Raw genomic sequence first — 16,634 nt, forward strand, 5'->3', positions numbered from 1 at the left:
TCCAAGTGTAGTAGACCTACTCTCAGGGTCTCACGGTGAAAGGAACTGATTTAAAACAGTAATATTCAAATTACAACATGGTGTGGATGTAATTACTATTTTATAATTTAAAACTTTGTCCAAATACGGTAGGACAAACTTGTCTTCATGAGCTTCCTCCGCGCTATCCCGCCCACACGTGCGTAACCAAATGTGGGCGGAGTCAAACAGCTGGATACTCGTGGCGGCTGAGATACAGAGGGACTGGCTGCTGTGAAGCCAGCCTTACCCCCACTCATTTCAATGCGAACACGGCTAACCGAGGTCCCATATGCTCTGGAAAAATCTACATACTCAAGTAAAATTAAAGCTAAGTCGTGATAGGTTTTGGGGGGGGTTGGGGGTGCCAGAGTTGTGGAGGACACGCCGGCGTACTCAAAGTTTTCATTTTCCTAAAAAGAAAAAAACAATCTGTATATGCTAGCTTACAAGGAGGCAGAAGGTGAGTTGTCACAGATTTACCTTTGATGCTTGTTGTTGCTAGCTAGAAACAGGAAGGTGGACAAAAAAACCCGTCGCATTTGAAGTGTAAGCGATTAATGTGTCCACCCCGAACCCCCCCCCCCCCAAACTTATAAAATGTTGTTGAACATTTAAGAAAAGCAGAAAACTAAAGCTTTACGAAAGCAGGATTATGTAAGGTAATGCACCCTGCTGATCGATGTAAATTAAATTGCTGTGGTCACTTGTTCTTGATAGTTTACTTAACCATTTAATGCTGATCAGTAGGTGAATGCTCCTAATCAACCTCACGGAACAACCCTATCGATCCTCTCATTCACTAGCTGAAAAGAGACATCTGTCCTGCCGCTGTCCCATCTACCGTCCTCCATCTTCAGGAAAATGAATCGGTGCACATGTCAGTCACACTCAGATAAATGTTAATCCTACTTGAGAAGACATTGCTCAGCTGGCTGGAGAGGAAAAAGAAGAAAGGTGCTGGAAGATGTCTCTGTGGATGATACTACCTGTTAGCCTCCCTGTCCTGACCATCACTGGGATATGGGTTGTGTAAGTATTGTCTGTTTTTTCCCCTTTCTTTCTTTTTTTTTTTTTGACATCAGAAAAGTTTAAAATCTATGTAAATGTTCTAAGGTTTCACATCTGGATCTATACCCTGTCCATAACTTTAAAAATTACAAAATACAAATTAAGAATTGGAATCATGTTGTAATAAAAATACTCTTCGATACCCCGGCCTCCTCTCCTGCCTACAGGAGCACAGCACTACATATTTACCCTGAATTCCTGGGAGCCATGGCAATCGCATGTGGATTAACTCTTTCCAGTAATGATCTGGGATTATCACCATTTACCTAAAAATCAGACATGCAAGTTTGCAGTAAATCTTAATTATCTGTAGTACAGTGTCTGAGCAGATGTGCCGGAGAGAAACCCTCCTGGTTATACTTGGGCTGACAGCTCTTCTCTCTGTTCTATTATTTCGTTGGGACAAGGAATGCAAACCCCAGGGGGGAGAGAGACAGATGGCCCAATTCCAAATTGTTGTAGTTCTGAATCAAGGCTATGTGCTGCATCACTGATAAGTTGCATGGAGACTAAACAGCCTAATCAAGCACCAAACTTGAGACCATATGGCAATTAATGTTGTGGTGTGCGTGGCTACTCAACAGTCCAATCAGTAGAGTGTATCCAGGTATAGCGGCTTAATGTTTCCATGCTGATTTGAGAACATGAAGGTGAAAACCAATCTGTCTAGTTTGGGCATTTTTTTCTGAGCAGAAAGCTGATCTGAGTTCAGATGCTGAGAGCTGCAGACTGCCAGCCCCTTTACACCCATTTCCTTCCTGTTACCTTGACAAGGGCGCCTTGTTTCTAAGAGCAGTCAAGGGTCTTTTTCAGACTTGGGGAATGTCACAGAATGTGGCATGTTACATAACTCCTGCTTCCCAGTGTGGATGACTGGGTGGGAGTAAGGTAAATACTGGAAAGGGGTGGGAAAGAACGTAAGCAGAATTTTCACTCAGCATCTGGCGCCCATGCCAAGTGTTTTCTGTATCAAGTAGGACCACCAAGAAGTCTTGGCTTCTGTTTCTCAACTTTTATCAGTCAGTCAGTGTATTTGCATATGTGTCTTTTATGTTATCCAGCAACCATGCTGTAGAAGCAATGGGAGTTTAACTAGTACTTGCCAAATGTATCTATAGTTTATTGGCTCACACTTTTTTCTGAGGTTATTTTTGTAGAGCTTTTGGGACTTTTCATTGTTAAAAAAACACACAAAACCCCGACAAAAAAAAGATTTTTCCATCTAAGTCTTTCTTTATGTAGGACTTGCTCCTAAATAAAAAACAGGGTCTGTTCCATTTAAACATTGCTTAAAGGCACATGCAATTACAGCCATTGCTGAGCTTTGATAGGGGTCTAATTATATAAACAAACCTATTATTACTTAGCCTCTGCTGAGCACATAAAGCGCTGGTTTAGTTCCAGCTACAGCTAAATAAGTTCACTTTTAGAAGCACCCCAGAGCTGCAGATGCTGTTCTAGCTTTAGAAGCTGGCCAGATGTATAAAATACACCCCCAAATCAGGGAAAAATATAACGACCTAAGCTTTCTTTTTCCTGCATTTGTCAAATGTGGTCTAATGATTTTTTTCCCTAGATTTTTGATTTTTGTGTTGTTGGTACCATTTGTAGTGTTCAGCACATATGGAAAGGAAGCAGACAAAAATGAAAGGTGTGTGTTTGTTACTGTGTTTCTCAAAAGGCTTAAATGTCTATCACCGTCATTTACGCCTGAAGGTACACATTGGCACATTTTCCTTTGTAAGATAATCACAAGTTAATGTGGTATCGGAGAAGAAATTCTCGAGTAAATCGTAGCATTCATAGCAAGACTTTTAAGTCTTATCACACACTCAATAGATAAAAGGGAGGACATGGTGCACTTTTGTTTCTGTTCCTTTATCATAATCAAAAGCTGGAAGTCTTCTTTCACTCACAGTGATGATTTCCTCAGTGCTAGAGCAGCACTCTTTACACGGTGATTGATGTATTGATTTAACCCTCTGTGGTCTCTCTTGTTCTGTATACCTGGAATATACCTAAATGAGTCATTTGTTTGTTAGCTGAAATCTCGGCCTGCAATTTTGAAAGAAACGGTCAGACCTACATAGTTTTTGTGTGTTGTAGCTTGCTGACTTTCATCTACAGTGAGAGATCCATGGGAACAGTAAGATGCAACCAATGGAAAAAATCCCAGAGGGTTATTGCCCCCATCTAACCAGCCAGCCAAGTGTTGACAGCCTTTACAGCAGTCAAAACCAACTGTGCATTTCACTAAGCAAATGCAGTGTTAAAAAGCTGGTAGCAGGATTAATTTCACACTTGAAAGTTAACTAAAAATAGATTCTCCAGGCTTTCTTTTCTAACAACAGCTGGTGCCCTCAGATTATTTTTTAATGTTGTAGAAATTAATAGACACATTGTTTTAATAGTAATGATAGCTATGCTCAGACTAATATTTTTGCCTGTTATCTTGACCTTTTGGACAGTCACACCTACCTTGCGTGTGATCATTGGATAGGAGATGCTAGCTGGCGATTTCCAAGACAAAGATGTAAACAGACACTGGTGACAGAACTGCCATGTATGATACTGGGTTTCACTCTATGTCCAAGTTCTACATAGCTGTGCGTGCACACCCTGCATAAGAAAAAAACTGTCCACCTGCTCAGGTTGAACAGCCCGTGTTTTCTGAATCTGATATTGTGTCGACACATGAAATTGTAGCAGATACTGTGTAGTGGAAATAATTTAATACCGCTATTTTTAACGTTGTGAAATATGTCTTGCTTCTGATTTCTTGCTTGTGTCTTTGGGAAATATCTCTGTCCTTTAAAGACTGGCCTGTGAGTAGGATATTATCAGCCATGGAAACATTCCTGATTGATGCTTAACCTCTTGCTGAACTAGGACTGCATGCAAAAATGAGGAAAGACACTCTGTCTGTATGACTCTGTCTTCCTGTGGTTTTCTGGCTGTTACAAATAGTGTTTTCACTGTTGCATGTGAATAACAAGGTTATATGTGATTGTTGCACGTCCTTCCTGAAATGCCCACATAGAAATGTGGCTAAAACGATGCTTCAAAATTATACTATAGTTACAAGTAAAAATAAAGATGATGTGGGATATGTAAACACCTCAGAAACCTGAGTTTCCCATAATTTCTTTCTGCATGTGCATATTCGTCCTATCTGCATATGCAGTTGTGTAGGACTTGAGCAACAGAGCAGACACAGTTGAGCTGCACATGTTCGTGGTGAGGACTTAATCACAGGACTCACAGTTAAATAGCGTTTTCTTCAGCCATTCAAAACCACACGCTGGACATCTGGCCTTTTAATGTGGCCTCTGTATCATTAGCTGAAAATGGTTTGTTATGTGAAAAATATGTGTTTTAAGTATTCTCTTGCAGGGTCACAATGTCAGGTATAATAATGCAAGAGGTCAGTGCAGCCTAATTGAAGATGTTCAAGTTATAGAGTTTATCTGTAGCCTGTGCAAAAGGGGATTTTTGTGGCCAGCACTGGTCTCAATATTTTAAAATCTTAATTAGAAGATAATATAAAGTAAACGGTTAGCACTGTTGCCTCACATGAAGAAGGTCCTGGGTTCAAAGCAAGCTTTCTTTTTGGAGTTTGCAGATTCTCTTTGGGTACTTCTGACACCTCCTCCAACTTCCTCATACAGTCCAGTTGGGTTAACTGGTGATTCTAAATTGCCCACATGTGTGAATGTCAGTTCAAACGATTGTCTGTCTGTGTTGCCCCACAACAGACAGGCGGTCTGACCAGGGTCTACCCTGCTTCTCCTTTCACATCTCCTCCTGCATCCCTGAATTGATGACAAGCGGAAGAAAATGGATGGATCAATATATTTAACACTGGTGTTTGTGTTTAGTGCTGACATATACAGATATTATGTTACTTATGTTAGATTGTTGACCTCTGTATGGCCGCTGCTGGTCAGTATCCTCACCATAGTCATACCACTTTGACAAAAATGAGCCATCTGAGGTAAATGGTAAATGGAGGTTCTTTAATACTGCTTTTCTACTCTACATGAGCACCCAAAGTGCTTTATACAGCAGTTTCAGATAAAGGGTAAGAAATGGTGAAAAGTCAGCTCAACTGTTCCTGAAAGTTAAACAGGTGCAGGTACAGGATTTTAGGTCACCCTGAAAGTTCAATAAATGAAAAGACCTGAAATCATATGTAGGTCATTTTCAGTCATATAAAATCATCACTGTAAATAAGCGACCACACGAGAAATGCTACTGCAAAGACATGACAGATATGCAAAAGGGTTTTAGTAAGCTTAATAGTTGATGGCTACGTGGTTTTTTACATAAATCTGTTTAGGATTCATGTTACGTTTCCTTGCCTTTGTGGTCTGTCTCACCTCCTGACAGTCTAGCGTCACAGTAGTGTCAGGTTATTATGTTAGCTGTGGCTTTTGCATTGAACTCCCCTCTGCTTTTCACTTGAATTCAATGACCTAAAAAAACTTCCTATTCTGAGGCTGCATGTGAGAAGTATCTTTTTTTCCTACAACTACCACTCTAACGGCTTTTGCCGTATGAATGCTCATTGAGTCAGTTTAAAGTGACAGTGTATGCTAAAAATATAAAATAACCGTTTCCAAAAAAAAAAGTAACTGTTCCCTTTGATTTTGGCTGATCATTTCCTTTTCCTTTTTAGCTATGCCATGGCCCTTTACAACCAGCACGTCTGCCCTGTGGAAAACTGGTATGTTGACATCTATTCTGTATTTTGCTGATCCCTACAGTCAGTCTTGACCTTTGTAACCTTCCTTGCACCTCTTTTGCAACAAGAGCCAGTGAGAATAATTTCCTGCTCAGTTGGCTGAAAAATGTTTGAGAGACTCATTAAAATCCACTCACAGTTCAGTTCAATTCAGTGTTATTTACTTAGTGACAAGTCACAACAACAGTTACTGCAAGGCACTTTATATTGTAAAGTAAAGACCACTACAATAATACAGAGAAAACCCCAACAATCAGACAAACCCCCATGAGCAAGCACTTGATGACCGTGGGAAGAAAAAAACTCCCTTTTAATAAGAAGAAACCTCCAGCATAACCAGGCTCAGGGAGGGGCAGGCACCTGCTGCAACCAGATGTGGTTGAGGGGAGGGAGGTGGGAGAAAGACACACTGTAAGGCAGAGCCAGAGATGAATATTAATCTAGAAAATCAGCACAAATCTAAAGCTGTGATGCTTTGCTGCTCTGGATGCTGGGCTTGTTTCGGACAAGCTGAGGTTAATCTCCACGAGCAGAGCTACCATTTGATGACACAGTGGTTTTCTGCCTCTTTGACACACCAACCCTAAAAACAAAAGAAATCCTAGGTGTGATCGCACAAAATGGTCCTTAATATACAGTTACTGTACTGTGGTTTAACAACAGACTGTATTATACAGCTTCTCATATATTTTTACTAGACCCAGTGAAAAAAAAACAGGATTATGTCTTTGCTTTGTTAGCTATTTTCCACTGTGTGTCCACAGCCTAAAATAAACGCAATTTTCCTCAATTTTTTTAACATTTGCTTTTGCACTGCCACACATGTTTGGTGTTTGTTTGGTTGTTTTTTCTTTCAGGTTGTATAACCAGTCATGTGAGGAGGAGCTGTATTTGCAGAGCGGGCCATCCTTGTGCTGCACACTAGACAATGTACCTCTCATCAGGTCAGTGAGATGGAGTCGTACCTCCTGTCCGTCTCTTCTCTGCCCCTTTGCTTCTGCTGAGTCAGAACAGGAACACTGTCCCATTGTTTAGCGTGACCCCTGTCGGCACATTGTTGATTTAAAAAGAAAAAAAGCGAGTGAGGAGAAGGAGACGTTTCTTCTGTGTGTGTGTGTGTGTGTGTGTGTGTGTGTGTGCATTCTGAAAATAACTTGCGGCAGAAATATCCTGCCTGCCACCGTGGCAGTTTGGAGGCAAAACACGTTCAGCCATGTAAACACACATACGCACACGGAGGAGTCGGCTTACAGTCCAGAGGAAATCAAGACACTCCTGCTTCTTTGTTTGGGTTTTTGGCCCTTTCAGCTTTCAACATCAAAGACATGTTGTACCATATAGCCACAGTGGCTTTCATTTAACAAAAAAACAAAGCATAAAAAAAAAGGAAAACCAGAAAAGATAATATGCAACGATAATGACCCCACCACCACCACCACTACAAATCAAGTGTGCAGCTACAGTTTAACACAGAAAGTGAATCTTTAATATAGCAGCACTGTTGTTGCTAAGCAGTCGAAGCAGAGAAGGTGGAAGAAGCATTTTTCTTAATCTGTGTTAAATGCCGCGCTGTTGGGTAAAAATAAAACGGACCTTCGAACAAGCCATAGATGAAAGAATTGTTTAAAATGTATTCATGTCAGCTTTAGTCTAATGAATTGTGCGTTTTGATCCATGTAGTGAAGAATGTGTGTATGACTTGAGTCAGCTGAGAGGGCTTTGGCTTCAATGGGAGTCTGGGCACAGACAGCCAGTGTTGACTGTCTCTGAGTTTTCCCTCCTACAAACATTTCCCATTCGTAGAATAAAAGCAGCAAGCAGTAGGTGAAAAGTCAAACACTTGACTTCAGGATGTGAGGAACAGCCATAGAGTACCTCTGGATGTGTTGATGGTTGGAGTGTAGGCAGTGGTGCATTGTTTTGTGGTATTGTTCTGATTGTTTTCTTGTAATTGTTTCTTGCAGTAAATGTGGGACTCTTCCTCCCGAGAGCTGCTTCTTCAGCCTTATCTGCAGCACGGGCTCATTCATGGGTAAGGCATCCTAAGGCATGGCTCAGGACACATTAGACTGGCTTATATTAACTGTGTAAACCAGCACGCTAAAATTTCAAGACACACCTGCATTCACACTTATAGAAGATAGCCTATAATTTAAATGAATGTCATCTTTTAAGTATATATTGTCACATTTTGATAGCATATTTGTTGTAGCTGGCGCTAACATGACACCTGCAGTTGAGTTAGTTATAGTTTGCTCCTCACAAGAAAGCAATCAGACCCTTGGATACTTATTAATATAGTACACCTAATTCTTAGTCTTTACATTTTGTGCAACTGCAGTTATAATGTGTGCTTGCCACAGAATCCCAAGGCACACCTGAACATGCCTCTAGCCACAACAATGGAAACCATGTGGCGTAGACACATGCCAGAGGAAGGGCAGCCAGGTCAACAAATGAATGTACATAAGCATATTTATTGAAGTAGACACATTGTATTTCCCATTGTAGAAATAGAAAAAGGAAGGGGCTTGTTTGTCTAACAATGGTAAGATCCCCGGTTTGATTCCTGGAGATGACACAAATCCATTTGGGTTTGTTTCAGGAAGGGTGTAAAAGTCAGTCAGATTAAACATGTGAAGCTGCCCAATGTGGCGTCCCCCCCTGTGAATAAGAGAGAAGCTGAAAGCAAAAATTAGCTGTAATACAGAACAAGTCGGAACACAGATGCAAAGAAAACACTTGTGTCTGAAAGAAAGAATGAGCTCTCAATTGCTGGTCTGCATGTTTTCTGTGAGTCTCTACATGTGCTGCTGCCCTCCGTTCACTGGTGGCTCCGACTGGCCCGATCTTGATAATGTTTTCCAGCTGTGGTTAATTTTCTAGCTGTGTGTAAAAAGTTACTGTGCTTTGTTTTTATCCAAGCCTCTAGCAGCTATTTTTCTGTCTGACTGTGAGACTCTGGACATTGTAAGCTGTCTTTTTGAGATGCAAATTGTAGCTCTGGTCTTTGCTTGTGACAAGAATGGAGGAACTTTGCAGCATTGTATACTGTATGTGTATACAATGCTAAAAAAGGAGGCAGATGGTTGCATTTCAGGAGCTGCCCTTGTGTACGTACAGGCTGTTTCCAGGCTCTTAACAGACCCATTAGGTGGTGAATACACACCTGAGTACAACTGCTGCACACATAGTTAAAGAAGTATTTCTATTATCTGATAAAGAAAAGTATATTGTTTGCTTGAGTAAATAAGACCCCACTTTTGAAAATCTTGTAATCTTTTTCACCCTGGTCATGATGATTTTCCTTTAGAGGGAGGTCACATTTTTTATATGCATAAAAAACCACTGAGAATCTTTAAAATGGGTACATAATATTATTGGTGTAAGAGAACACACCTTGGCTAAACACTGCCCTTTGATTTTTGTGTTTTATTTCACACTTAAATTATGTGGCAGCGAGAAAATGTTGCAACCACTGTTGCTTCATCACGATGATGGTTTTTATCTGGCTTAGTTAAGATGTAGTTCTCTTGTAACTTTTGTTTGAAACATGCTTACCTAGAATGACTCTTTCATAATATGTATGCAGCATAAGTGTGAAATAATGATATGTGGTGGAGGTAATCCTGCACCACTTCCGCGCACAGTGACTGTTGAACAGTTTTTATCTAAATTTCTTAGTTCCTCTTCCTTGTGAATGAAGTTTCTCTTGCGCTCATTGTTAGTCAACCACCAAGCCATGAGTGACAGTGTCTTAGAAAGTACACAGTGAGTAAAAGAAACAAAACCCTTTTCATTGTGAAAGGATAAAAGCTTGTATCTCTGTCTTTATCATAAATGTGTTTTGAGATATTAGAGACGCACATTTTCCTCCCAGTTACATAAAATGTCAGCTAATATTTTGTTTTCATTAGAACACATAACTTGAGCTGAATCACTTAAGGAAGTGGGAAAATTAGCATTTCAACATGTTTCAGATTTTGATATTTGCTGTTTTCTTTGTTTTCCATGACAGTAAGCTGATTATATTTCTAATTAAGAGAATTTAATATGACCGCTCAATAAGTAATTTTAGTGAAACACTCCACCTTCATCCATTAAAGTGTTTTTTGGAGAGCTAATGACAGTTGGGAATTGAAATTCTGCATAATTCCTTCATAATTTTCTCTGCATTTCTATTCTTTTTTTAAAAACAACATAAAAAATTTAGATTTAATGACCCTCAACCTTGATGTTATTGTAAGTGATGTATCACGGCTGCATTTGATTCAAAATTATCCATCACATTGTTTTAACTGAGTTCAGTTGCACTTTCACCCACTCGGGTGAATCTGTGAGGTTTGGAAGGTTTAATTTTCAAATCTTTTTGGCTGCATTAAAGCTGCTTTTTCCCCCTTTGCAATCCCATCAGTCTGAACATGGTGTATGTTAATACTGTTTATAAAGCTACCTCTTTTGTCTATACATAACTATGTAAAGCTGATGTGGTATGTAGCTATACAACAGACTATTTTAAATATTGCGTGCTTAGCGAGTAGCTCATTGATTTATGTTTTACTTGGAAGGCTGTGTTTGCTATAGTTGGCTGCAGGTGTCACTTCCAAATGGAGTAACATGAACTTGGAGAATTTTATATCGACCTGTAATTGTTTTTTCTCCTTTTCAGTTCAGTTCCCACTTTTCTGCCAGTGTACACACAAAACATTTTAAAGACAATACATGCATTCTCTGTCTGCATACCTTCTGTGGGAGACGGTGAAATGTTGTGTTTGGGTTGAAATGTAGCCCCTTGTATGGGTGGCAAGGTTTTTTCTACTGTGAGGTGCGAGTGCCGCTGGGTAATAAGCACTTTATGAATGCCCATTAGTTTTAGTGTTAACTCAGCCCTGCGTATGTGAATGCAAAGGCACGTGCAGGGCTATGTATGCATGAGAGATTGTCCACCTTGTTGCAAGTATACATGCAAGATAGAAGCAGTGTGTGAGTCAGTGTCTGTGGGAGCACTTTACTTCCTGCACTGGGCTTCCTGACTTCAGAGCAAACAGCATGAACTTGTAAAGGGCAGCTCTGTGGAAGGTAACCAAGTATTGGAACAGTGTTAGGTGCTGTTGCATGGCATCCTTGGGTAAAATAAGCTGTCACACTGCAGCTTGTTGTGACCTTCGAGTCCAGGTGGCGCTGATGCATGGGACATGAAGCCCTTATGTTGGAGGAGGCCATGACTTTAGTAAACATGCATCATCAGATAAGGATACCAAAAAAAAAATGCCCACACAAATGTGCCCAGAATAGAAGAAGAAACACTGATTTCTTATAGAGAGAAGCTGCTTGTCCTTGTCTTTAACCTTCAGGCGTAGCTTTCATCATTCCAGGATGACTGCATAATGCCAACAAGTTTAAACACGCTCATTTGTTATGATGAAACACACATTTAGTTGAAACAGAAAAGAATCCACCAGCAGCCAGTCTGCAGCAGGGTGAACGAGGCGCTTTAATCTAATGAAAAAGCTGCAGTCGACTTTCCTTTCCCTTCAGCAATACAGCATGTTCTCCATTATAAAAAGGAGCCAATGAGCAGACTGTTTCCGTGCCCGGAGACACAGTTGTTTGTTTTTCCATGATTGTAATTGAAATCACTTTTGCCGAGTTGATTTGGGTACAGAAGGAAGAAACAGAAGAAAGCTCGCACTAACACAGATACACACTCACAAGTTAGAGCTAGTGAATATAAAACATAAATAAATCATTAATTAGGTTTTTTTTAATAGCATTACATAACCATGTCTTGGTCTTGCTTGTACGAATGTTTGCCTTTAAGGTTTAAACAAATGTTTTTATTATCAGATTTAATAGCAACATTTCAGTGAGCTCATAGTAAACTTTGCAGATCAGATGGACTTAAAATTAATTCTCCCTCCAAACATCACATTAAAACAGAATGGTTAACATAACGGTGGGAACTTTGCACTATTGTTCTAACAGGAAATTATGCAAGACATAATTTCTCAACATGTGATGCTGAACTCTCTCTATAAATCATATACATACCTAAGCTTTGTGGATGTGTAACTATGAAAAGATCGGCAAAAAAACAAACAAAAAAAAAGCTGAAGGCCTTTTTTTAAATCTTTTTTTCCCGTTTGGGCAGAACATTAATAAAATGTAGTACAACTATAATCATGAGTGACTTAGCTGTTGCAGTAGCGTATTATTTTGTGTGTGTTTTTTTAATGAAAAACATTCTTTTAATATCATCTTTTTATCTTTGCAGCTTGCTGGTGACTCATTTTTCACCCTAGTGTTGCGGCAATTGTGGTGTGGTGATTTCCCCTCAGTAATTTATCCTCAGCATGAGCCAAACAACTATCATCTGGAAGCTTTGCTGTTGTTGTCAAAATCAGAAAATGATGTGAAGTATGCATGGCTGACTTTTTTAACAGCTGCGAAGAAAAGGTCGCTTTAAAACAAAAGATCAGGCCACAGATCAATAACTGCTACTGCTTCATCCTGAGGTTGTGGCCGGGCTATAAAATGTGTCCGCTCAGTGAGACGCTACTTAAAGCCAGACACGTCACGGCATAGACAAACCCTGGAGACAAAGCTTCAGAGAGGAAGGAAAAATCTATCAATGTAAAGACTCTATGTGGAAATGTTTTTCTTTTCTAGCCATGACCACAGTCTCCATTTGTATTCCCTTTTGGCAGACACAGACCCTCTGAAAAGCTGCCTCTTACACAGACACAGTCACAGAGTTAACATAACACTTTAGTCCCTGGAACAATATATAAGCGTCAGGTCAAGACATGAGGGGCTCCTTGTCCTCACTAATTCTCCCACCCTCCACTTTTCACTCTCCCTATATGCCCCGCTTTCTCCAAGCCTAGTCAGCCTTCATCAGGCACCAGCCGTGAGGAGCCAACAAAGAGAACCCAAATGGGGGTCAGCTCCTCAGTGCTCCAACAATGCACCCAGTCAGAGCTTGTTAGCACATCGGCACTCATCTGTCCCATATACTGTACTTCTTTCCCCTTCACCTTTTAATCGTATGTAGGTTTGGATCGACCCCCACCAAGATATCCTTCTCACTTTCCCGCCATTTTCTGCTTCTCATAGTTTTGAGTCAGAGAAGCTGCTTAACATCTCTGATTTCCTGTAATATAGCTTTCAGGGAGTTCATGTATTTCTTGGCTAAGTGACGTGTGAGAGTGTTTGCGTTAAATTGAAGCCAGGCACTTTTGTATGATAGTCGTCCAAAAAAAGCCAGATGATGCCTTTTCTCCATTTGTTGCATGCAGTGACTTTTTAACATTGTGTAGCTGATTTTCATCTCCCTTCTTTTAGTGATGGTGATTGTGCTGCTTCGCTACGCCCACGTCATTGAGAAGCATCAAAACTGTGTCCTGAACACGGCGAGTCTTTGCACGGGCTGGATCTGTGGTGCTGGACTCATCATGGTGGGCAACTTCCAGGTACAGTCTTTTAGTTTTTTTTAACAATAAAACACAGAGAGGTAACTGTAAATGCTGATGAAGACAAAGATTTATGGATACCCAAAGAAATTGTATTCAGCATGGGAAATAGTGAAATTAAACACACAGAGACTGAGGCTTCTGTTGTGTAGTCCTAGAGACTGGCTGTGGTCACTCAGAAAAAATGTGTATTTCTTGACTGGTTGGTGATTGGTTGCTGGGTACAGTTTCTCACAAAGAGTCTGCTGCACCAAAAGCGTCCTTGTAATTACTTGGGTCGCTAATGTAGCTGCAATTATTTATAGTTGGAAGAAAAGTTGCCAACTTGTTCTCAAACAGTCACCAGCTATAGTCAAGCTATAGTCAAAAATGTGTTGCACTTTTTCATGTGAAAAGTGGGGTAAGTGTCACACTTTTCATAGCTTCATTACCGGTCTTAGAGTAGTTGGCGGATATATGAGGACAAGTCGGCATCTTCCATGCAAGTTGCGGGCAATAGCAGACACAATCTCAAGGAGGTTTTTTTGGTGCAGCAGACTCTTTGCTGGGTGAAATTGGTCACAGCCTCCAGCAACTACATGCCAGCTGGTTGTAAAAAAGCTTTGATGTTCAGATAAAATGTCCAAAATATCTTTGGTTCCTGTTTCATTAATATAATGAGTAATTTCTTTTTGCTAAATCGTGTGGCATGGCTTCATCTCTAGTAAATTCTTTTACACAGCAAAGAAAATAATCTGCTGTATAATCTTTAACATGTCTTTGTTTAACCTGGCTCTTTTTAGGAGTCTTTCTCTTTGCTTCTTTCTGTCAATCCTTTCATTTGAGATTAATATCAAATTAATTCCTCAATGTTTGTAATGTTAACTTCTTCCTTCATCAGCACAATACTGTTCACAATAATCCTCTTTCTTTGGTCCTAAAACTTCAAGTGAAGAAACCCAACATGAATTCCTTCTTCAGTTCTCTGGGAAAGAATTTCTTGAAGTTTAAATATTTAGAGCTCTGGCTGGATGCCTAGACAGTGTGTGTGTGTATGTGTGTATTAGTACTACCTTTGCTGCGTGGACAGAACTCTGTTTAGACAGTAACATTGTTGCGACCGCTTCAAAGAAAGCGTGCATAATGTCAACTGTTGAATTTTTGGTTAAAAGTCAGCGTACGTGTCAGATTCAGGAAGTGGTCACGGTTAGGGTAAGAAAAGTAAGATCATTTAACGTCCTCTGAGGGGAGGTTATTTTGGTGTTTGACGCTGGGCTGGATATCACGGCAAAATCTTGTTACCATGCTTTAAAAAGGCCGAAATAGTTCATGGGAAAATAAAGAGAGAGCAGCAGCCACGGAGAAGGCATTTGATGCTATATTCAGAGTAAAGAGAGGAGCAAACATTTTGAAAGAAAATTTGGGTTGTGTTGAAGTAAAGTAAAGTTTCTTAGAGTGTAATATTTCTACAGATGTGACTATTTGGTTAAATTTGATTGTTTGACATGTTAGAGTCTCGGCTCTTTTTACATACTCCTCTTACGAGAGTCGTGTATGTGCGTATTGGAGCAGATTTGCAGATTTGGCAGTTCAATCGAGGGTGTAGTAATGGCAACCTCACCTTCTTCCCGCTTTTCCTATGAGGCTCAAGCTCTGCAGAACAGGGAGGAATTTTACGAGAAGAGCCAGGGGGAAGTGAGTCATCAAGTCTGGCCATGCATGGAGGGGAGCTAGGCAGACAGGGTGTGTGTAACAGATGCCCCATCTATAACCAATCACGAGCCTGATCCCTGCGGCCTGCCTCACACACTGCCCTCTCTTGAAGTTCAGGACATTACACAAACCCCCATTTTTAGCATCGAAAACACGTGTACTCAGGATCCACTGGCAAACGCCACAAACAAGTTTGACTCAGAGAAGAGGGAGCAGAGCAGGACTCTGTCAGTCAAAATTGAAACAGATCAAAGAAAGCACAAGAAACACAACACATGGCAGCGTAATCAGCCGCATCAACTGCTTGAGCGCATAGTTGTGTGTTACATAAGCCTTTGGCAGTACAGCTGTGGTGTGGTGGAGCCACGGGGACTTTTCCCGTCAAGCGATCTGATGATCTGGGAAGAGAAGTACATGAATTGTTGACGGAGAAGCACATTACTGCCACACAGAGGTGCCTGAGTGTGACACAGCTGCATGGAAAGCAGCAGTCAGACAAAACAAAGAGGAAAGAAAAAGGAGTAGAAAAGTTTGTTGGACTGCTAATCCCACTGAATTTTGGATGAAAAAGACTGATACCACCTACAGTCTCAAGGTATTTCCAATCTTATTTGGCTGGAAGATATCACGCAAATCAGGAACATTGTCTGAAGTCGCACACCAGTTCCTCACTTAAAACACGCTGGTGTTTCGTTCTTCTCTGTTTTTTTCTAAAAGCTCTGGTCTTCAGGTGATGTCGAAAGGGCCGTTGTAATCAGTGGTGGTGCCACTTTCAGTTACAGATTTTCACAGCCATTGTGTATGCCCCGCACAACGGAGGCGAGTCGGTAAAGTCGGTAAAGTCGGTATGTTTCAGTTCATCTCATTTAGTTCTGTTTCCAGAAAATGAAAATAGAGAAAAAAACAACGTTAGGCTTGTTCCCACAGAAACATCGTCACAGCGTTTATCTACCTCAGTCCTTTGAACACTATTACTGCTCATTCCTCAATGTCTCAGGATTATGCATGGGAACATAAAAGAAACAGTAAAAAGATCTGACTGCTACTTTGTGAAATATCACAGATGCAGCTCAGTAGTGTGCTGAATTTAGCTGCGGAAAACTCACTAATGAAGGCAGGAGCTCAGAGTGGTTTCAGATAAATATGTGTAGCTATAATAAGAGCTGTTGCTGTTAAGTGCTGCCCAGTCTTCTCTTTATTCTCATTTCCTTCCGTATGCTTTCCCTGTTTGATGTTACACTGCTTTTCACTGCCACACTTTGCTCACTTCAGTGTGCTCACAATCTGCTAATTTTGCACCTATATATAAGCGGCATACATTACCTGGCTGTGATTAGCAGTGATCAGTTGATAGCATACCAAATGATAAAAAACGTGCCGTCACAAAGTCAAAGTGATTTTCTCATTAAATAACATAAACCATTATTTAACTTCACAATACATTGGATCAGAATCCTTATCGATACTGATTTAGTGATTAAACTTTTGCAGCTGTAGCGTGGAAAATAGATTAGTCAGAAGAAAATGAAGAAGATGGAGAACAAAGCATTGGTTGTTGTGTGTCCAGAGGTGGAGGTGCCACACTAGAGAAGAAGAAATTGGATTTATTTTACTGTGTGAGATACAAAATTCTGGCT

The 16,634-nt window shown here is 40.4% G+C and overlaps 1 protein-coding gene across 2 annotated transcripts in view; it reads left to right on the forward strand.

Annotated features, from left to right (window-relative positions):
• Positions 1-16,634, forward strand: part of LOC146505419 (transmembrane protein 150A) — a 21,917-nt gene continuing 5,283 nt past the window's right edge. The window contains exons 1-6 of one of the 2 annotated variants that reach the window (XM_085183105.1): positions 1-481; positions 825-1,050; positions 5,768-5,815; positions 6,691-6,777; positions 7,798-7,865; positions 13,178-13,305. In XM_085183105.1, coding sequence (XP_085039231.1) covers positions 986-1,050; positions 5,768-5,815; positions 6,691-6,777; positions 7,798-7,865; positions 13,178-13,305 — 396 coding nt within the window. In that variant the 5' untranslated portion in view covers positions 1-481; positions 825-985. The remainder of the gene's footprint in view (positions 482-824; positions 1,051-5,767; positions 5,816-6,690; positions 6,778-7,797; positions 7,866-13,177; positions 13,306-16,634) is intronic. The other variant, XM_085183106.1, reaches the window with a different exon arrangement.

Source organism: Neolamprologus multifasciatus, chromosome 13 (assembly GCF_963576455.1).
Source record: "Neolamprologus multifasciatus chromosome 13, fNeoMul1.2, whole genome shotgun sequence".
NCBI lineage: Eukaryota > Metazoa > Chordata > Actinopteri > Cichliformes > Cichlidae > Neolamprologus > Neolamprologus multifasciatus.